Genomic DNA, 21,569 nt, shown 5'->3' on the forward strand with positions numbered 1-21,569 from the left:
TTAGCTACGATGCACATATATATATACTAAATTTCTTGATATAATTTGGAAAAGTTCCCCATGGTGTCAAAACCCGTGTCCCAAGAGCCCAGAAAGGGAGCCCCCGCCCCCTCTTGTCCACGAAGGTATTTTGCCTGTGTGGAGACAATTAGAAACAGAAAACGATTGGCCTGCTCAGGATTTTTTTTTTTTTTTTTTAAAAAAAATCTCGTGGAAGCCTGCAGTGGACTGTAGAGCATAGTCTTCGTTCGTTTCCTTTTTCTGGTTTAATATCCTCCGCCGTGACACTTTCCTTAGGAACCCGGTATAGATAGAACAAGGCACAATATCAGGGTCGCTCGTTGTATCCGCGTCATTTATTCGCTATGATATTTGATGACTTATTAATTCATTAACAACACAAGAAGAAGGAAGAAAGAAAGAAGAAAAGAGAAGACTAAAGTAAAATGCATGGAATACACAAGGTGTGAATTTTTTTTTATCGCTTCGTAGTTTGCCCAACGAACTACTACCAAAGTAAAGTATAAAATACAGGGTGGAGGTTTTATATGTGATTTGGAATGCTTAATGGGGGATTGGGTTTGTTATTTGTTACATAGGAGAGGTCGGTGGGATTAGAAGGAGGAGTAAGAGTCGTTGTGTAGTTTTTCTTTTGGAGAAAAAGCGGGAGTGGCGGAAGTTCTACGGGGAGAAAGAGTCGTGGTTGAGAGTTTGGGAGTTCGGTTAAGACAAGTGTAGCTAAGGGATTCGGATAGCGAAGGGATTGCCGCCATCTAAGCTTCGACGAAAGTCTTGAGGTCTGTAGCAAAACAGGAAGGAGGAGAAACATGTTAGACAAAATCCCGATACGTCCGCAAAATTAATTAAACGGTATAATCAATCCTGGAGAAGATTACGAAAAGGGACTTACTGCGTAGCCATCGAATATACTCCTGCTGCTCCTTAAACTCAATATAATCCGGCACGAACAACGCAAGCGCACTATCAATCCCTCTCTCTTCCAGATACCGCTCCATCAGGGTCTGCAGGTCTTCATCGAGGTTGCCGAACGGAGGCCCGCTGTACAGACTCTGGCGGGTCCACTCCTTCTCGGCACTGGCCGCATTGGCCAGGTCGGCCTTGGCGAAGTAGCCTACGTTCTGGATCTGGATGAACCCGTCCTGGGCGATGGTTTCGATCTGCATGGCGCCCTTGCCCTTCTTCTCGATCGTGACGCTGACGCGTGCTGGGTAGCTGGGTACCTGGTCCTCATCTTCGAAGCCTTCCTCTTCTTGATCTGCCTCGGAGACTTTCTCCTCGGGGGCGACGGGGACTTGGCTGCCTCTGCCCTGTCGTTCGTTGGTAGGGGCGTCCAGGTCATCGTGCTCGTCGGCGAGGGCGGAGTCGTTCTCGGTCAGATCTTGGATGTCAGAGAGGGAGAATGCGACGCGGATTCTTTGGATAAGGTGTTAGCAACTAGAGACACTTGCGGATTTGTGGGTTCTTTCACGTACTTCTCATCTCCGAATGTTCTTGTGAGGACAACTTCATCTTCACCTTCCTTGTGTTGGATCTGGAGACCGAAATTTCAGTGAGATTGAGTTCATGTTTTATTTAATCTCCTATGGCACATCCAGTTCTCCCTTGTCTAGTACATACCTCAAAAGGGCAGTTATCAATATAATACTGCACTGACTCCGGGAGGGTCTCAACACTAGAGTCATTCTGCTCATACTTCATTTCCTCATTCAGCTTGGCGGCAAGTTCGAGATCGGCTACAGACAAAGGTTAGTCAGCCCACCAATGTTCTCCCTTTGGACCAATTCTTAGAAATAACAAGGGAACACCTACACTGTCCCGCAGGTTCCAATCTCGCTCTGGTCGTGGAGAAAGCAGCAGTGGCAGGGTAAACATATCGGGGAGCACGGATCCATGCTGACTGGAGGATGCTAGGTTTTGAGATGGTTGATCTGGCAGAGATGGCAATGGATCTGGAGAAGGTGCGCGGAACCGAGCGGGCGAAGGCGCGGAGGGAGAGCATTGTGGATAGAAGGCTAGGTGGTGTTGCAGCGTTAGAATGCCGGGGAGTTGAGGGAGATTGCGGGTATGGAGGTTGGAGGTTGGAGCATCGAACATCGAATGTTGGTTGTCGAAGGTTTTTTTCTTGAACAATTGGTCGGACTAACTATCCGGAAAGGGAAAGCCGGAAAAACCGAGCTCGAGCTGCGGGAGCTGCTGGATCGGGTTTAGCGGCCTCTGTCAGCTGATGATAATTGAAAAAGTGACCTTGAGATCTTTTAGTTCCACAATATGGAAGTCCGTGGCATTTGATGAATACAAAAACTAATAAGCATCACGAGAGCCCCTTCGGTGGAAATATAGACTTCCGCCTCGTGCCGTCTCTGGCTACCCTCACAAATCCCAACGTACTCATCGACGACCACTCCCCATTCCACTTCGCCAGTTTCTTGATGTTCTCCTCATCGCCCATATCCGGCAGCCAGAAGCCGCTCTCAAACTCTCTGCCCTCCGCCTCTATTTTCTCCCTGAGGACCTCCTCGCGCTTCACTGGTGGCCTGCCCGGCCGCCGTTCTTGTTGTAACTGATCTAATTCGGGTTGGTGGCGGGCGATGAATCTATATAGGATGGCGGTAAGTTTTGATGGATTGGTTAGCTTAGGTTCGAAACATATATATATTTAAGCATAGACATTTTTAAAACCTGCAATGGATATCCAGAGTATTTGGAGGAATAGGAATTCTGAACGCGCACCTCGTAATCAACTGGGCCATATCTCCATCCGACAACACCGCGGGCGGATCCTGGATGTTCTCTTTGAAAAAATGCACTCGGTCCACTATGCCCGTTGATATTCGTACGAATCAGATAATTAGATTATTATAACGGTGTTAAGTAACGAGGTACACGCATTAGTACCATACATATTTCTCAAAACATACCAAAAGATTGTCTTCCCTTCATCGTCACGGACGCAGCGACAGCCAATTTATGCTCTCGCTCGCCCGCCCGCCGCAGCCGCTTCGAATCCCGGCTGTTCTCATGGAGTGAATCCAGCTTCCGGCGCTGCTTGGCGATTTGCTTCTGGACTTTATGGAGGGTTTTTGGCATCTTGATTTCCGTTTTCTTTCAGGTTCCTTTCAGAAGCGGGAAATCGATAAGATTGTATTGTTGCTAGATTTTTGCTGGATTTTTGCCTGATATGGATTCTTCTTATTCTCCCTTTCAAGTCAGATAATTTATTTTCTTATCCCGCCATTCAGCCTTTGCAAGGCTCAAGCACATGAGTTATAAAAGCAAAAAGACCTTCACCCCGAAACCTCATCTCTCAGATCCTTCCTCCAGGATTGATGGAGGCACCAAACGCGGTGAGATACGGCAGTAATTTATACCCACGTGACCCCTCCTCCATCGCGTCTTCCTCGGCGCGTTCAGATCGAGGCAATATGGAGATTATTTCAAGTCAACAATCGCCTTCTCGTTCGACTTCTGCCCTCATGTTCTGATTATATGCTTCTCTCCTGCCCTCCATCTTTCATTTCTTCTCTTTTGTTGGATTTGGATTGGTTACGGGAATCTCGCATGGCTGGCTCTGCTTGCAGGTGTAAACAAACCCTCGATTCCTAGATCGCCGGGGGTACCTACCTCGATATCTCGAGGCGGGAGGGGGAATTTTGTGCGAGTTAGGATGGGGATTACAGGTAAATATATATACTTTTTGAATTCCAATCACTGTGCGGAATGCTGTGTATCGTTCTCGTTCTTTTTTTTTTCTTTTCTGTTTTTCTTACATCAATGGGATAAAATATAAAATAGGGCTCCACAGCCTGCTCAAATCAATCCAGAAGCCATGTAGCCTGCGGAAATTTAAGGGCCAGACACTTGGTGTCGATGCCTATGGATGGCTGCATCGTGGTACCGTCGCCTGTGCCATCGACCTAGCTCTCGACAAGCATAATACGAAGTAAGTGAAATAAACCATTTCCCCTTTTCTACGATGGATTGGAGTCAAAAATTGATGCCGTACACCCTTCAAGATATGTCGATTTCGCCATGAACCGCGTCCGCATGCTGCTCTACTTTGGCGTAACTCCTTACCTTGTCTTTGACGGTGATAACCTCCCCAGCAAGGCCGGAACGGAGTCAGCCAGAGCCCAGCGGCGCGAAGAGAGCAAGAAAATTGGCCTGGAATTATACCGCTCTGGCCGGGTGGCGGAGGCTCACCAGGAGCTGCAGAAGGCCGTCGACGTGACGCCGTACATGGCGCGTCTGATGATTGAAGAATTGAAGAAGATGAAGATCCAGTATATCGTTGCTCCCTATGAGGCGGACGCGCAGCTAGTGTACCTTGAGAAACACGGTATTATCAACGGGATTATCTCAGAGGATTCAGATATGCTGGTGTTCGGGGCGAAGCGGTTGTTGTCTAAGTTGGATAAGCATGGGGACTGTGTGGAGATTAATCGGGCGGATTTCACGGCATGTCGCGATATTAGTCTTATTGGTTGGACAGATGCCGATTTTCGGCTCATGTGCATTCTTTCTGGTTGTGATTATCTAGCAAACTTGCCCAAAATGGGGCTCAAGACGGCATATCGCAATGTCAGGAAGTACAAGACCATCGAGAAGATTTTGAAGATGCTTCAGTTTGAGGGAAATGGCATCCGCGTTCCCCCGCAGTATCTGGAGAATTTCAAAAAAGCAGAACTTACCTTCTTATATCAGCTGGTCTTTTGTCCGCGGAATAGGAAACTAGTTACTCTTTCGCCGCTTCCCACGGGTGCGAAGTTGGATAGCATGCCGTTTGTCGGCACGGATATCGAACCGGACATGGCAATTGGAGTTGCATGCGGAGACCTAGACCCCATGACCAAAGAACCAATAACCTTGAAACCGTCATACCCGGAGAGATCGCGGTTGACTATCTCTAGACGACAGACACTCCCAGCCATGTCAGATTTGAAACCAAGCAAACCGATAGACACTTTTTTCACGCCGAAACGCGTTCCGTTAGGCGAGCTGGATCCGAATAGCCTCACGCCATCACCTAGTCAGCAGCGGCTTCTTGAAGCGAATGCCCGACGATCATGGGTTGCTAGCTCGGCACCAACGAGAGGGAATGGCCGTCCGGCTCCATTGTCGACTTCCTCCCCGTCCACTTCCACACGCGCTTTCTTGCCCCAAACCACAGAAACACCTCTAAGTAGCGATAGGGAGAAATTTCTTGCCAGTGCTTCGAAAGTGTCGAAATTTCAACCTGTTAAACGGCAACGCCTTTGTTCTGACGCGGATGAAGCGGGAGCTGAGGTTGCAGCCGCTGTATTGGGGTCTGGGGAGCGCAGTCGTTTCTTTGCGGGTACAGGTAAGAGTACAACAGCTGGGACCAAAATAGCTGGTTCGAATGTGACTAGTAATCCTGATAAAGCACGTACGAAGAAGGCTAAGAGGGCCGACTTTGGGGTGTTCTCAGATGAGGTGGTTGAGGATATCATGTCACAGCTTCCTGACGGGGTGAGTCAGGGTGAGTCACCGGATGCGAATGGCATGAATAATGTGTGTGAGGACGGGGCTTCGACTACACCGCCAAAGATGGAAGTCGAGGGAAGATCCATAGAGGATATAGCGTCGAGTATCACTGATGCACTGTTAAGCAGAAGTGTGACTGTGGAAGAACCCACGGCTACTACGACCGGACTGACGCCGGCGATGACAGGGATTTCCACGGGAAGTAGCGATTCCCAAATTTCTACCAGGATGCTTGAGTCTGGAGATCTTGACGATGATGTATCTGTGAATTCTTCTTTGGGCCTCCGTGATAGGTTCGCTTATGTCGAACCGAATAAATCTGAGGTTCGTCATGGGACCGATGCGAAGAATGAACAGGTTTACCGCAAAGATCCACATCGTGGAGGGGGAGGAAACGGCGTTCTTGAGAAGAGCTCCGGTCCGCATGTTACACCACGAGAACAGCGGCAACCGTCCCGGGTGACCCCGTTACAAAGGTTGGGGCAATTTGCGCTCCATCGGTCGAAGTCTATGGGTTCTTTGTGCACAATGAAAACGTCGCCGTTTGACGAAAGTGGGAATGATAAGGATGATGATATCGTTGATAAACGTGATGGCAACGGAGATGGTGATACTCCGTCCCGCTCGGGATCCCACTACTCGAAATCTGCAAGCTCGGGGGAGGAGTGTTCATCAGGGGAAGTGATAAAGCACCCATGTCGCGGCAGTGAAGATTTGATTATTCCGGATAGCGAAGGGGAGAGTGAGGTGGAGGTCGACCTGGGTGTGGATGTGGGGAAGGGGAAAGACAAAGGAGCCGCTGTTGATCTCCAGCGGTTCCTGTTCATGGGCGGAGGGTCGGTGTTTTGAGTGTCTGTTCTGGATATGTCCTTTTATTCTTGCATTATTTCTTACCCCTTTTAAGTTTTATGGTGCGGACCAAGGGCGTTCTGTCGGGATCGGTGTTATCCGGGGTCTTTGGGGAGCGGAGTATGAATAAATACCACACATGCCGGTTTGTATAATTCAATGGAAGTTGTTGTTCTTTTTCATAAATATCTTCCTCTTGTCACTGAGCCCGCCATCACTTTGGATCCCGGAGAAGCGAATTGAAGGCGCCATATCGTTTCCCTGCAACTCAAAGCATCTTCAGCCAGAGTTTTCGATTGGCAAAAGATGGGTAGCGGTGACGTCATCCGGACACCCCGCTGACTAACCCCAGCGAGGCGATTCTGCCGGGCGGTAAGTGCCTTAGTCAGCGCGTTGCCGCGGCAACCCGCCGCCGTAAACAAAGCCGCCCAGCCACAGATTAAACCTCAACGGCGCATAGATCTCCAACCTCGTCTTTTCCAACGCAGAATCCATCCCATTGATCCAGCCACCATGAATATTGCGTGGTCTGGCTAGCTGGTTGCTTTTGTTTCTTCGATTCGATTTCCTAGGCGAACGGGTGTGGGAAGTCTCTCCCTTCCTTTTTCTTTTTCTGTTCTTTTGCTTTCTTCCTGTCTACCACACCCCGACCTTTACGACCGACGACGCCCTGGAATTGAATTGAGGATATACGTCCAATACAAGTCCACTCGTTTGTTTCAATGCTATAGCAGGATATTCTCTCTCAATCTTGCCCCCTTCTCTCCATACATACGTTCATTCGTGTACCTCTCTGACATCCCACCCGTCAACATCCATCTCCCCTCATACACTCCTGCGATCCATATACACATACCTGCCTACACCATCCCATCTCCCGACCCTACGACTTCTCTCTGCCCGCTGTTCAGCTATTTACCGGTCTGCCGTCTCTGACAAACATATTCCATTTCCCAAAGGGTTTCAGGAAACAAACAGCTCCCACTTACTCATCCAATCCGCTCCGACCTCTTCGCGAGAAACATTCCCTTGCACCCTTTGCGCAAGGAAGATAAAGGAAGATAAACTCTCTCCTTCGTCGAAAATTGTTCCGCAAACTATATAGACTGCCATTTTTCGGGATTTCTTCAAAAAGTGTGGGAAAAGCTGGTTGAAAAGGAAGGGTTTGCGCATATTTCAGCAGCAAGCGGTTCTTTCCGCATCAAGATACCTCGACAAGACATCTTGTTGCGTGCAGCCTTGTTCTTATACTGGCGAAGGGAATCGAATTCACATCTTCCAGGGGTGAATAGGAAAGAACGGGAGCGTGCCATCGCTCGGTTTTTGGGTTTTGGGGACAGTGCACCAAACGGGGGAATAGGCAAAGGGAAGGCAGAAAAGTAAAGAAAGAAAAAAAGAAAGGGGGAAACCGAGGGGAAACCGAGGCGAATATTAGGCCCATTCCGCTAAAGGGGCGGTTGGGACTTTTTCCCTTGTTTCTGTTGTTGAGCCCTGGGAACATTGAGGATTGAAGCTGGGCTTGATAATAAATTACCCTACTGCCAACGGCATCTAAGGCCTGGTTCAATACAAGACTGCTGTCAAGATGCCGGAGTTAAGATTTGCGGGGCAGTTTCTACGTGAGTGATATCTCTTTCGCTTTTCTAATGGTTACGTAGGAATTGATGAAGAAAAAATATGAAGGACATGCTGACGGACTGTACTATTGGTGTTGCAGGATTTCTGCCCCTGATCGGTTACCACCATATCCTCATGGTATTCATTGGTCTTGCTATAATATTACTATGTAAGTTCAATCCGAATTTACAAAATGCTCTAAAAAAGGGAGGAACAAATAGACAACATCGTTAACATGGAAAACAACTCCAGCTCTCCTCCTAGCCGGCTGCTCCTCCTCCTCCCCACAAATACCCACAATCTTCCTAATATCCCTCTTTTATGAAAAATACGCCCCAGTATTGGACACCGCCATCGTCTCGCCTTCCATCAACATCGCCATGAACAACATCGTTGGTGGTGCACAGGCCGAGGTGCGCGTGGGTTACTTTGGCATCTGCGTCCAGCCCACCGGCGGCGCGTTCATTTGTAACTCAAACGCCACCGCGCTGGCGGATATATTACAGCCGGAGGAAGATCCGTTGAATCTGGTGTGGGTTGCGTCGACATTCAAGGATGCAGTTGTTTTTCCGTATTTGATGTAAGTGATTCCCAGACGCCTTTGACTCTCTTCTCCGATTAAATCAGTTCGCACCTTTATTTCCCCCGGGGCGCAAAGAGCCCGCAATGCGCTAACTATATACACCAGAATCGTCGCCATAATCCTCGCTTTCTTCTGCTTCCTCCTCCTCGCCACCTTTCCAGCCTGGCACGAAGTGGTTGGCGAAGACGGTGAGCTACGCGAAGTGAAGCGGTTTCCCTCCAGACCCGTCTCGCAAGCGTGCCTGGCGCTGATTTTCATCTCGGTGGTATTTATCCTCGTTTCCGTGCTGTGGCAGCACACGGCGGCTGTGGCTGCGAGTGCGATCGCGCAGGACCTGGGGAATGGGGTTGTGAAGAGCGGGGTGGGGACGTCGGCCATGATACTAGGGTGGTTTGGGTTTGCGCTGCTTGTTACTGTGACGATTGGGTTGTTGATGATGATTTTGAGCATCAGTTTGTTCGTGAATTTGACGGACGACTGATTTCTTCTTTTTCATAGCTTTTGACCTTGGGTTTTGGGGTCTCTATTAGATTGCATCTGTGTTTTTGTTTTTGTTTTTTACTTTTTTTCTTTTGATCGAATCCGTTTTGGTGGATTTTGTTATTTTATGTTCGTTCCCACTTTGTTTTTATAAGGGGTCGACGACGATGTGATACGACAATGAATATGGATGGGAAACAGTTCTATGACGAAAATATATGGATGCGATTACGGAACGGAATGGGATGAGATGGGATAGGATAGTGTCCCTATCTATCTATTTGCCAGACTCGAATTGAATTGCCTGAATGGTGGAAGAAAGAGCTGGGAACTCTTGCTTGCAAAAACGATTTAATCCACATTATATACCGTGTAAATATGTACAACAGCGATGTTTCTTTCTTTCTTCTTTCTATCTTTTATTTCGTTTTTTTTCGTCTCTTTTTTCCTGATGTCCAGCAAATACTGTTTCCAAGGGCCCATGTGTGTGTGTTTGGGATTCACATTTCTATATCATCATAGATTACGCTCTATACCGTTGTTTGCAGTTCCTATTCCTTGCTTTCCAAATGTTAGATTCGAACCAAACAACCCAAAGTAATTAATGATTAATTGCCAATGACACTATTTCATCCCAGAGCAAGAACTAACGGCCTTGTGTGTGCGTGTGCGTTTGCATGTTCTTAATTTAATTTAATTTAATTTAATCTTTTCCCCCGGAATCCTCATCCATCTCTGTCCTCTTTTATGTGCATAATCGTAGCTTGTAAGAGAGTACAGTAATTAAATAATAGATCGGTTGATGCCTAACCCTAACCCTAAAATTATGTCGCGTTAACACCTAGAAGGTAGGGTTTCAAACAAAACGTGATGTTTTTATTGTTGTAAAAGCCATATCGGCATATTGGAAAGCCGGGATAAATGAAACAAATAGAGAAGAAATAGAGGAAGCTGAGAAAAATGAGATTCATTATTCCATACAAGCTCATCCTCAATTTAGAGGGGAAAAAGAAAAAAAAATTTAAGCTGAAATTAAAAAGATGCTGTAGTATTTAAACACGGAGATGCCAAACGTATAAGAAAAGAAAAAAAAAAGCCTAGCAAGAGCCGTCCATAGGAATGTATAAAGGAGATGAAAAAGTGAAAAGAAAAAAAAAGAAAGAGGAAACGCAAAACAAACCTCTTAAAATTTAGGAACAACTGATAACCGAATATATCAATAATTCATAACAGGACCCCCACCCCCTCTGTAACCCCTCTCATCCCCGGTCCCCGGTCCCTCGTACCCACCTCCACTGCCAGAACCGCCCGCGACATGATCATCCAGTGAACGGTACTGATGGGAACCAGAGGCACCATCTCGGCCACCTCCTCCACGGCTACGTCCCCGGCCCCGCCCTCCTCGTCCACGTCCGCGACTTCCCCGATAATTAGCACCCGCACCGCCACCGCGACGAGGAGGCGGTCCACCTTCGTCTCCGTAATATCTACCTCCGCCTGCACCGCTGCCGCCGCCCCCGCCCTCGCCAGGATGGCGTGGATAGGGGGGATTGTTCCGGCTGTGATAAGGTGAGTATTCTCGATGAGCATCACCAGGTCCATGTGGTGCATGAGGATGTGTCTGCGAATGTGTATGGGGATGGGGGTGTGGCGGGTAATTACGCGATCCAAGCTCGCGGTCCCGCATGCTGGAAGGAGCCATACTCGCGTTCGCATAGTTAGAAGTATTTGGACTAGTTGCCCTGTTATTGCCATCTCCCTCCCGTAAGTACGCCGGCAGCGGCGCGCCTTCATCTTCCCGAAGATTCTGCTGGGCAAGCCTGCGCTTATTGTTGCTTTTCGGTAGCGTCTCCCACTCACCGTCGCCCGGGTGTTCCTCTTCGATCATCAACGCCATTTTTTGTCCGACAGTTGCGTCGAAGACGAGGGCGTTATCCTCTATGACGGGTTGCCAGTTACGGATCCGGCCAGCGTCCGTGGGTCGTGCGCTCTTGCGCATGGCAAGGACCATGATCGGTTCTGGGTTTTCGGTGTAAATGATTTCCGAGTCCAGAACTGGCGTCACTTTAGCGGCCCAGAGTTTGTTTTCAAAAACTCCTGTATCGGTGATTCGCCAGCGCACTGTTTTCCCCATTCCGCCTACTCTATCAATGATAGACTTTGATGGTGGGCGAGGAGTGATCAGGATTGCATTGGCTAAGTATTTAATCTCAGTCGAATCAGACATATTCGGGGGTATCAATGGATTTAAAACATAAGTGATGATACGAGAGGAATCTGTGTTGGACAGAAGATATGCTGTGAAAAAGATTGTGCGCTTAATTCTTAGTCGCCCGTAAGGTGACTTGGTAGTATTACCAGACGTTGAGGTTAGAATCTTGTTATGGGAGTTGATCATCCGTTGAACCTCAGCAGCTTCGGTGACTGGAGGGAGGAAAGCAGCCTCCTCAGCAACTTGAATAACTTCGGCATTGATAGGTTTGCGTGGAGCAGAGGGTGGCCCGGGTTGTAAAGCTCGGTTGAGTTTTTCAAAATACTCGCGGAAGCCTTTAACACTGGGGGGGAGAGTCAGATTTTGGCTCAGTCAAACAGCAAAGGATGGGACTAACTGCTTAACGCGATCTTCGTAAACTCGGATCTCATCGGCATGTTTGTAGGTGGTAACCAGATCTTCCAGAAAAGTTTGCTTGAAGTTCATGGTCGAAGAGAACCGCTGGCTATTGGGACCGACTTCAGGTTTCAGGCAGACTAGATCAAACACTAGTTTTCTGCTCTTGATCATCCGTTTGATGATGTTTTCGAATGGACCCTCTGCTCGCCCAGTGAGCAGAACAGTAAGCGCATCCTTTTGCTGCATGCTGAGTTCCACCAATTGTACCTTTTTGAGTGAGAATGGTAAGTAGGGCATTCCATAATGCATTGATATAATGTCTGCAACCATACTATTTGCTCATTCCACCATCCTTTCCACGCTTTACGTTCCTCAATTTCCATCCCCTGTCCGGTCGCTGCAAGGATGTTGGGGTCATGCCACCAACCTCCATTGGCAAAACATTCGTAGGTAGAAAGAAAGCCAATCGTCGGGCCATTCCATAGCTGAGGGTTAGGAAGGGGACTCGAGAATACTGAAAACAGAGAAGAAGAATATAGTTAGTCTTGAGGGTCCTCCATTGAACGAGGAATACAATTGCGGGCTCGTACGGGTGTTGTCAAAATCGTAGACATGGATCGCTTTGATCTGCGTGACGGCTGTGAGTATGGCAATTAGTTTTTCAGAGTCCGGCCAGGGAAAACTAAGGCTTAGATTGAACAAGCTCCCACCAGGTAGTTCGTCGGCACTTTGGCATGACCATCGCTTGAGTGCCGTGGTTGTATATGTGGATTTTCGGCCCTCGCTGCGCAAGGGCCCGCCCACCATCGGAGTCGCCATCTTGGGGTACTTTGCGAATCGAGCAGCAACAACAGCTCGAGCAGATCTCAGCATTACATGGCACAGCACAACACAGGCTGGGTGTAGGGATATCACACCGTGCTGCAATGCGTGCTGTCGCCGTCTATCTCCGTCGGTTTCTCCCGCGTTGAAGACGGTCGACGTTGTTATCAACAAAATTCCCCGATTGGGCAATTTTGATATTTCCAAGATGGGAACCTGCCTCGGCATTGGTCCCGTGACCTGCCCCGTGATGCTGACTCATCAATGTCCCCCGCCGACGACATTCGATAAAAATCATCGCGAAACATCATAAAGTGTGTGTTTGCGATGGCACAGGATGTCGGTTTGCAGCAGGAAATTCTCCGCAAAACCCTGGACGAGGTGGCCGACAGCCAGTCCAACAGCAATGATGTCCATCTGAATCCCTGTGTGATCTGCCTCGAGCAGATCACGGAGGCTGCAACTGCGCAGCCCTGCAAGCATGCCAGCTTCGACTTCTTATGTCTTGTGAGCTGGCTGCAGCAGCGCCCTGCGTGTCCATTATGTATATACAAGAGGCCATTTCCCTTGCACTGTACATAGGCATTGGTAGCTAATGAATGCCCTGACTTACAGGCCAAGCAGTCGTGACAAGCGTGAAATATGAGCCAGAAGCCGAGTCCGCCTCAGGCCCAAAAATATACCACCTCCCCCCTCCATCACACACCCCTATTACCACCACAGGTCTAGGAAGTGCTGCAGGAGCGTACCCCCACCCGAGAAGATTCCCCCGTCGCCCACTCCGTCATCGACCCCGGCGCGACTCTCCAACCAACCGCACCCCCACCTCAGATGACCCCATAATCCGCCGACGACACATTTACCGCCATCAACTCTACTCCCGACGAGTAGGCACCAACAGACTCTCGAAATACCGCGAGCTCACCCCGCAACTTTTCAACCAAGATGCGCACCTTGTCTCGCGCGCGCGCAAGTGGATCCGGCGCGAGTTACAGGTCTTCTCCTTCCTGGACCCCACCGCCAATGGCAATATCGAACGTTCTGCAGCAGCCGATCGCCGCGCAGCTAACAACGCCGAATTCCTGCTGGAATACATCATCGCAATTCTGCGCACGGTGGATATCAAAGGCAGCAGCGGACAGGCTGAGGAGCTGCTGCGCGAATTCATCGGGCGCGATCATGCGCGGTTGTTCCTGCATGAGCTGCAATCGTGGCTGCGGAGTCCGTATATTTCGTTGGCGGATTGGGATCGGGCGGTGCAGTATGATGATGTCGATGCCGATGGGCCCCGGTTGGCAGCGTCCGTGGGAATACGGACGGGGATGGGGCCGCGCTCGAGTAGACATGCAGATGCGCGCTCAATATCGTGGTCCTCATCTACCACGCCTGTTGCCGCTAGTGACAGGGGCAGGGACCGCGCACCGTCTTGGCCGTCTGGGAGAATTTCTAAAGCGACAAGCACGGCGGGTACGAGGCGTTGTGACAATGTCGCTGCTGCTCGGGAGAGGAGAATACAACGGGCCCGTGATAGGTATCAACCAGATTGATCAGGCTCAACCTGGTGGATTCTGGGGGGAGAAGGTAGGGGGGACGTTCCCTGGTCCATTTTTGACTTTTTTGATTAATGAGCGTAGTATATACATGTACAATGTGGCATGCACAGTTAAGTGCGGTACGATTACGATATTTTTTCATTGTGATTTTTGATTTTGGACGAGCTTGGCGAGAGGCGTAAATGATATTGTATAGTTGACCAGGCTGTTACTTTGCATAATGATAGGGAGTTTTTGTATTTTTATTTTTATTTTTTACTTTTTGATTCGTGGACTTCATGTCGCTGTGGCATCCGACCTGGGAGTAACATCATCATGGGTCTGTTCTAATCTACTCTATACGTCAATTCTACTGTGTATCGTTTCATATTCATACTCCGTACTCTATACTCCGTAGTGAATAACACTGCACCAATACTCGCGCCCAGCCTAACGCTATCCAACTTCACCTCCATCTCATGGAAGTAACTGTATTCCACCCTTGACACCGAAGTATGTAAGATCCCTGGATATGCATCGTATTTGCCGTACATATCGTATCCCCAATATACCCACGCGATACCGTCACCTCCTCCCAAACCGTCTCCCCTTTCCCCTCGCATTCGACCCTTTCCCCCGAATCTTCAGCGCGCGGTAATTAGCATGCGCGTCCGGTTTGGTCTTGTGTTTCTGGTTGGTTGCTGTTGTCACTCTTGCCGTCGTGCCCTTCATGGTAGCTGGTTTCAGTTTCGCTGCACTGGCGCTGACACTGACATTAGCATTAGCGATGGACGTGGAAGTATTTGTGAGAGCAATCTCTTTTTTTGTCTCCGTGTGCGTCTCCGACTGGGCGAGAGTTTCGTTTTCCTTGTTCGAGCCGGGTTCTGGGGGAAGCTGAGGCTGAAGTTGGGTTTCTGATATAGCGGCCAGCTCGTCTCCACTCCCTCCATTCCTGTCGCCATCATCATCGCCTTCTCCATCAATCACAGCTACGGGCCACCCCGGCATTGGTTGCGCTTTTGCTCGAACGGGCCTCATGATAACTCGACGCGTCGTGCGTTTCTGTCCTTTTTTCTTCCACCGTCTCATTGCAAGAGTATTTCCCTCGTCGTCATCACCACCACCGCCACTGCCATCTCGTAAAGGAACCTGACTATCATTAATAACAACGGCATCATCGATATCCGCCGCCGCCGCCTCAGCCTCCATCTCTCTCAAAAGATCCAACTCTTCATCCAACCTTTCTTCCTGAATATCCCTTAGCCCCTGAACGATAGCACTAAGCCCCTTTCCAACAAGTTTCTGCGGCATGCGAACTGCAACGGGACTTAGATCGTGAACGCTAACCCCACCAACTACGCCCACATGCTGCCGAGAGTTGACCATTGAGGAAGATGATGATGAGAACAGGTTCCGTCGCCTGAGGAAAGAGGGGGTGTCTGAGCCCAGTGCATCTTTAGACCCCGCCGGGGGCCACTTCTTCCATTAGATGGGTCGTTGTTGCTTGCTGTTTGGTTATCATTGGCACCATCACGACTATCTGCTCTGGTATCAATAGCAGCCGAATACCGATATGCAGGCGGCGTAGCGAAGAAATTGGCCAGGTAGAACTTCTTAGCAGATGACGCAGGCGTGCGTGTGCTGGCGAAGAAGTTTTCATAATCATCATTATCCTCATCCGCCACCTCATCCCCGTCCTCACCATCCTGATCCCCTGAATTAATTCGGCTCTCCTTTCGTCGCGAGGGAGTCTGCATTGGATTATCAATCCCTTGATTGTTGGTATTATTAACCCGCTTCCCGCGTCTCAGACACGGAGTCGCAGCAGCAGCAACAGCACTGTCTCTACAACGACGACGACGACTACTACTACTACTATTACTTCCCCCAGAGGCGGAGAGGAGGTCAAATAGACCCAGGGCCTTACCATCACGCTGTGGGGTAGGCCCAATGGCTGCGCGGAGGGGCAAGGGTGATGAGGATGAGTGAGGATCCTCGTGGAAGTTGCGATGATAGCTGGGACTGAAGAATCTGCGTAACGTGGATGGGGAATCGTAAGGGTCTAGCTGGGATGGGTGGGTGTTTGCACAAAGAGCAGTCGATGTTGATAGAAACCTCCGGTCGGGGGTGGCGGGGATGTGGTCGGAGGGTTTTCGGGGAGTTGAGCAGGATTGCGGGAGTGGTAGTCCATTTACATCTTCCTGCGTATCCAAGGGACGTTTACGTTTCCTCTGCTGGGGCACTTCCTGTGCTGGTGCGAAAGAGCAGCTGTTGGCTTGCGACGACTGCACACGTAGGCGGGAATAGAGCTTGTATTTGGCAGCTGTAGGTAGATAAATGAACGCACACATCCAAGTCGATCCAATGGGTTAGCGGCGGTCTATATCATTTCTTTCCTTGCGGAATAGAGAGGGGAGTAAGGAATTGGCTATTGGGTTTCCGTACAAATGGCAGGGTTGTTTTTGATATCATCTCTCCCAGGCTTGCGGCCTCCATTCGCGGCGGTAAAGGCTCGCTCCCATTCCTTCAATTCGGCTCGAAGGGTCGACAAGGGCTGCTGCTCTTCATTGTGTGGCACTTGGTGGTCCGCCATGGCAGCGCTTTGTATCAATCACCGGCCAGAACGCTGTTTCAGCATCCTGCGTTGAGAGTTGGGATCCTCCAGGTTTTGTTGTCGAGGTCTCCGCAAATCAATCTTGTCGCGTCGACGCGTATATGACTAAGCGGACCGATATAAACCACGTGACATAGAAACTACAACTGCCGGCTTTCCCAATCGGGAAATCTGCGGGTTGCAGTTCAACGGCGGTTCAAATCGTAAACGGCCACACTGGGCCCAAGGAAGAGCTCAATCACCAGCAGCGCCATGCTGGCGGTGGAGGGGATAAACCAACCCAATCCAATCCAATGCCGCCAACACAATATCTCAAGGGAGCTCGGGTTCTTGCCAAGAATTTTGAAGCGCGACCCTGCACCCCGCCAGGGACCAGGGGAGTCTGTTGACATCCATGGATCGATACGATGATATCCCGGGGTAGAAGTTTTCTACAGGGCAATGAGCGATATGGCCGTGCACGGGACATGGCGTCTGGGCAGTGGCATCGAGCGCATTCTTTGCAGCTCCACGGCTGCCATGTGTCATCGGATGAGAAAAGCCGCCCAGGAGTGAAATAACTCTTTCGTCAGTCCACTGACAGTAACTATGGGGAGGGACGTGAGGGAAACGGAACCAGCAGGCATCCTGTATTGTGTGGGTGAATAATCTTCATGCTCACGACTCCACACTGCGCAGCACGCAGCAGTTGGTTAATTAGCTTATCTCTCTATCGAGCTAGTTTAGTTGTCCAAGGATATCCCCGTAGTTATGATGATCTGATTGGCTCAAATGATCGATCACCAAGATGTGCAGCCAAACCGCATCTGCTCCGAACTTCTGCCGAAGTCACACGGATTTCGAGATCAATCCCGATTGCGATCCATGCTTGATACAGTGCTGGTGTCCAGGACTACACCTCGAGGATGTTGGTGTCTCCTCGTAGATACCGTCGCTGGTGGCGATGGCTGTTTGGCCCTGTCCTCTTCGCCCACCGCGGCTTGCATGGACATCTGAGCGTCCTGTTCATCTCCTGCGTCCTCTTCTTCGCCGTCGTCGATTACCTCACCTTCTCCACGTCGTCATTGGCGCTATCTTCCCGCTCATCCTCGTCGCGAGTGTCTGCAAATACAGCACTCGTTCCAGGGATAAGGTCCGTCTATGTGGCCAGCACGCACTGGAACAATGAGGCCATCCTGCGCAGCCATTGGAATGCCGCCGTTGTCGAGTTAGCGAGGAAGTTCGGGAAAGAGAACATATACGTTTCCGTCTATGAGAGTGGAAGTTGGGATGATTCGAAAGGCGCGCTGAGGGAGCTGGATATGCAGCTGGGGGAATTGGGCGTTGACAGGACGATCGTCCTGGATCCCACCACCCACGAGAACGAGATCAGCAAGCCTCCCGCGGAGGAAGGGTGGATTGATACGGCCCGGGGCAAGAGGGAGCTCAGACGCATCCCGTACCTGGCCCATATGCGGAATAAGTCGTTGGAGCCATTGGAGAAGCTTGTACGGGCTGGGAGGACGTTCGATAAGATTATCTTTCTGAATGATGTCATATTTTCGGTATGGATTGTGCAAAACTTGTGCGAGCTAGATGGCGGAACTACCACAGAAGGTAGGCTAACATGATATATATATATAGATGGCGGATATCATAACCCTTCTCAATACCCGCTCCGGGTCATACGCCGCGACGTGCTCGCTTGATTTCGCAAAACCGGGGCTCTTCTATGACACATTTGCCCTGCGGGACTGGAAGGGCTCCGCTGCCTTCTCCCAGCGCTATCCATACTTCAGCGCCAGGCGTTCACGCAACGCCTTGCTAGCAGGAAAGGCCATCCCCGTGCAAAGTTGCTGGAACGGGATTGGTGTGTTTTCCCCATCCACCCAATTCTCCCCCAATCTCCATCAAAAAACATCACTTCAGACAAAATGTATAAAAAAAGGAAAGAAAAAAAACAAAAAGGCTAATTCCTTTCTTCTCCCATACCCACAGCAATCTTCGACGCCGCTCCCTTCCAAACAACCCAGACCCCGCTTCGCTTCCGCGCCATCCCCGACTCGCTCGCCAAATACCACCTCGAAGGCTCCGAATGCTGCCTCATCCACTACGACAACCCCCTCTCAGCCTCCAAGGGTGTCTGGCTGAATCCCAACGTGCGCGTCGGATATAACCTGGTCGCCTACGAGTCTGCGGCGCGCGGGTGGCCGTCGACGCGGGACGCTGTGCTTGTGGGCTGGTGGAAGGGGTTTCTTGCGTCGTTGCTGGACTTGCCGTGGCGGCCAAGGGCGATCGAGGCGAGGTTTAGGGCATGGGAGAAGGAGGAAGATGACGATACCACTTCTTCTTCTTCTTCTATCCAGGGTAAGAAGCGGGGGAGGAGGAGGAGGAGGAGGAGGAGGAGCGGGAAGAATGGAGAGCTTTGGCTGCCGTGTTTGATTGATGAGATGCAAGTCATCGTGTATAATGGGTGGGCGCATGTTTGATTGTTCTCTATTATTTCCTACCCCTTCCAGTTTTGCAGAACTGTGTGTGATTTTATATTTAAGGGTTGATTTTTTTTTTTGCATGTAACTATGTATCTGAATTTCCACTCACGCATAGCTAGATCTTTTTGGCTTTGATATGTTCGTTTTTCTTTCTTTTTATTTTTGGCGTCCGTTCTCCATAAAGATTCCCCTACTTTTTGCTTTTCATTTCATTTCATTTCATTTTTCTTCTTCTTTGGCTTCAGAATTCAAAACAAGCATATTATCAACGCTGTTGATATGTTGGATCGGATCCAGACGTTCGCTTCGCAGTCCTTATACCATGCTGTGGTCTCCTGCTTTCTGGCTCTCTGCCTCCTTCAAGTATATCGCGTGGGCTTCTCTTGTTTATTTTGTTTTATTTCTTTTGCTGTTCTCCCCGTTGCGCTTTTGTTGCTTGGGCTGACAATACAAGAAATGGAATCAAAGCCTAAGCCCTGCTAACCCGTTAGATTGCATTTTTGTCGTTGTGTTTTGGTTTATATATGTATTTCTTTCATTCTTCTTCTTCTTCTATTTGGAAAGCTGCATCCCTCCTGCTATCCCTTTCCCGTTCCAATGGCTGTGAATTCTGTCCAATTCTGATCGAAGCCGAAGTGAACATTGCCCAGTGACGGTAGCATACAGATCGTTCACCATCACTTACATCCAGCATAATAAGTTCAGGTCCATTTCTCCCTCTCCCTCTCCGTCTTGTCCTCCCCCCTTTCCCCCTTCCCCTTCCCCTTCCCTTAGCCGTCCCCTTAGCCCTCCCTACCAACTCGCAACATCCCTCCCCCGATCAAACCCACCCCTTAACTGGTCAGCATGCACAATCTTCCCCTTCAGCACCGTCTGCTTGACAATCCCCTCGCAATCTGCCGGCCGCACCCTCGCCAGCCAAATCATCTGCTCCGCCGCGCGACGGTAGATCAGCACGTTCGCGGCGAATTTGTGGCCGCCGACGTGCGAGACGTACACGATGCCCACGCCGCCCGGCCGGGAGTCATCGTCGTCGCGGTAAAGGCCGAGAGGGCGCAGGTGGCGCTCGAGTTCGCGTCGGATGAGCGGAGCGGAGATGCCACAGCGGGCGTCGCGGCGGTGGTGCGAGCAGAGGAGGATGAGGTGGTCGCGGAGGCAGGGGCGTGTTGTCAGCTTGTGTGGGGATTCGGGGCCAGAACGGGATAGTTCCCCCTTATCGGGTTTCGATTGGGTGTCGGGGGTGCTTGAGGATGCTGGATCCTGCAGTTGCTGGGGCTGGGCCTGGGGCTGGGCCTGTGCGTTTGCAACTGGGTCGGGGGAGGAGTCGATGAAGCGGTCCATGAACTCTGGTATTCGCGAGACGGTGACTGCGTCGACGAAGATGAATGCGGGCAAGACGAGGACGGTTGTTGCGTTGTCCTGGCTCTTGCCCTGGCCGTGTCCCTGAGCGTCGTTGTACGCCGGATCGACGGGCAGGTTCGATGCTGAAACCATCATTTTCTGCCATAGAAAATGGGGAGTGTGTTAACGAGGGGTGCTCTCAGGGGGAAGGGGAGAGAAGGGGAGAGAAGGGGATGGCAAGGAAAATCTATGATATAGTATATATCTATATCTATATCTATACAATGCGGGAGACAGACATACCCCCGTCTTCGGCTTGAACGAACCCAGCTTAAACCCCTCCATCAGACTGCCACGCTCATTCTCGACCCGTTGCTCCCAGTCCGTCTTGCCGGTCGCGACAATGACATGTTTGGTGTACGGCTTGATGCTCCCGTACAGCTCCCTGTCGGAATTGATTTTAAAGCGCGATGGGAATTTGGTTGTGCAGTCAGCACAGTCCTTGTCGCAATCAGGGCCATCGACTTCAGGATCCACCGTAGGGAAGAGGTTGGTTTTGTCAACGGAACTGGATTCTGAAGCCGAAGCGAAGGGGTTTTGGGATGCGAAGGAGAGGAGGGAGCGGAACATCCTGAGAAACGCTTTTGACCTTTTATAGATGTCTGTCTGTCTCTATGTATCTAGATAATTTTTGTATAGTTTACTCGGTTTCCCCTTCATCCGCGGGTGTCAATTGAGCTGGAAACATCGGATAGAAGATATAGACGTGCAGCCAATATATATTAATTATTGCAATTCCTGCAGTTAAGAAACCCCTCCTCGACGGCTTCCCTCCCGCGAGCAGACAAATTGCCCGCTCTGCAGAAATGCTTCTGCCTTGGGCCTGGATACCTCCCGCACACGCCTCTGTTCTGCTGTCTGCAGTGTCACGATGACCTTGCATGCGCTCTCCGCCAACGGGCTCCGACACCGCTTGTTATCTCCGACCCCAGCCCACATTCCAGCCTGGCGCGAGCTTAACGCACGCTTAACGCAAGCTCACCACTCACCAACCAGCTCGACACAAGCCACGCACCAACTTCTCTCTGGTCTCCCGTCACTCTAGCGCCTCGATCTCTCGCTCTAA

At 50.2% G+C, this 21,569-nt stretch overlaps 8 protein-coding genes across 8 annotated transcripts; 4 read left to right on the forward strand and 4 right to left on the reverse strand.

Annotated features, from left to right (window-relative positions):
* Positions 1–347: 347 nt before the first annotated feature.
* Positions 348–3,108, reverse strand: HCBG_08498 (suaprga1; the record flags this gene model as incomplete). The annotated part of the gene is made up of 8 exons (XM_045435547.1): positions 348–799; positions 911–1,434; positions 1,494–1,552; positions 1,639–1,754; positions 1,831–2,142; positions 2,410–2,615; positions 2,752–2,836; positions 2,940–3,108. The coding sequence occupies 8 exons, from the start codon at positions 3,106–3,108 to the stop codon at positions 774–776; spliced, it is 1,497 nt and encodes a 498-aa protein (XP_045283647.1).
* A 942-nt stretch (positions 3,109–4,050) lies between these two features.
* HCBG_08499 (exonuclease) lies at positions 4,051–6,551 on the forward strand (the record flags this gene model as incomplete). Its single annotated transcript, XM_045435548.1, has 1 exon — positions 4,051–6,551. One exon carries the CDS (start codon positions 4,051–4,053, stop codon positions 6,370–6,372), a length of 2,322 nt encoding a protein of 773 aa, XP_045283648.1.
* A 1,406-nt stretch (positions 6,552–7,957) lies between these two features.
* On the forward strand, positions 7,958–9,439 carry HCBG_08500 (uncharacterized protein; the record flags this gene model as incomplete). The annotated part of the gene is made up of 4 exons (XM_045435549.1): positions 7,958–7,991; positions 8,090–8,158; positions 8,242–8,569; positions 8,678–9,439. The coding sequence occupies 4 exons, from the start codon at positions 7,958–7,960 to the stop codon at positions 9,051–9,053; spliced, it is 807 nt and encodes a 268-aa protein (XP_045283649.1).
* A 564-nt stretch (positions 9,440–10,003) lies between these two features.
* HCBG_08501 (uncharacterized protein) lies at positions 10,004–12,482 on the reverse strand (the record flags this gene model as incomplete). The annotated part of the gene is made up of 4 exons (XM_045435550.1): positions 10,004–11,607; positions 11,662–11,930; positions 11,996–12,177; positions 12,374–12,482. 4 exons carry the CDS (start codon positions 12,480–12,482, stop codon positions 10,269–10,271), a joined length of 1,899 nt encoding a protein of 632 aa, XP_045283650.1.
* A 330-nt stretch (positions 12,483–12,812) lies between these two features.
* On the forward strand, positions 12,813–14,032 carry HCBG_08502 (RING finger domain-containing protein; the record flags this gene model as incomplete). Its single annotated transcript, XM_045435551.1, has 2 exons — positions 12,813–13,029; positions 13,101–14,032. The coding sequence occupies 2 exons, from the start codon at positions 12,813–12,815 to the stop codon at positions 14,030–14,032; spliced, it is 1,149 nt and encodes a 382-aa protein (XP_045283651.1).
* A 570-nt stretch (positions 14,033–14,602) lies between these two features.
* On the reverse strand, positions 14,603–16,610 carry HCBG_08503 (DNA replication regulator sld2; the record flags this gene model as incomplete). The annotated part of the gene is made up of 3 exons (XM_045435552.1): positions 14,603–15,372; positions 15,426–16,340; positions 16,463–16,610. The coding sequence occupies 3 exons, from the start codon at positions 16,608–16,610 to the stop codon at positions 14,603–14,605; spliced, it is 1,833 nt and encodes a 610-aa protein (XP_045283652.1).
* A 792-nt stretch (positions 16,611–17,402) lies between these two features.
* HCBG_08504 (uncharacterized protein) lies at positions 17,403–19,099 on the forward strand (the record flags this gene model as incomplete). The annotated part of the gene is made up of 4 exons (XM_045435553.1): positions 17,403–17,538; positions 17,757–18,175; positions 18,255–18,480; positions 18,609–19,099. 4 exons carry the CDS (start codon positions 17,403–17,405, stop codon positions 19,097–19,099), a joined length of 1,272 nt encoding a protein of 423 aa, XP_045283653.1.
* A 795-nt stretch (positions 19,100–19,894) lies between these two features.
* Positions 19,895–21,073, reverse strand: HCBG_08505 (sucrase/ferredoxin domain-containing protein; the record flags this gene model as incomplete). The annotated part of the gene is made up of 2 exons (XM_045435554.1): positions 19,895–20,602; positions 20,747–21,073. 2 exons carry the CDS (start codon positions 21,071–21,073, stop codon positions 19,895–19,897), a joined length of 1,035 nt encoding a protein of 344 aa, XP_045283654.1.
* Between the last annotated feature and the right edge of the window lie 496 nt (positions 21,074–21,569).

This window comes from Histoplasma capsulatum (genome assembly GCF_000150115.1).
Source record: "Histoplasma capsulatum G186AR genomic scaffold supercont2.16, whole genome shotgun sequence".
NCBI lineage: Eukaryota > Fungi > Ascomycota > Eurotiomycetes > Onygenales > Ajellomycetaceae > Histoplasma > Histoplasma capsulatum.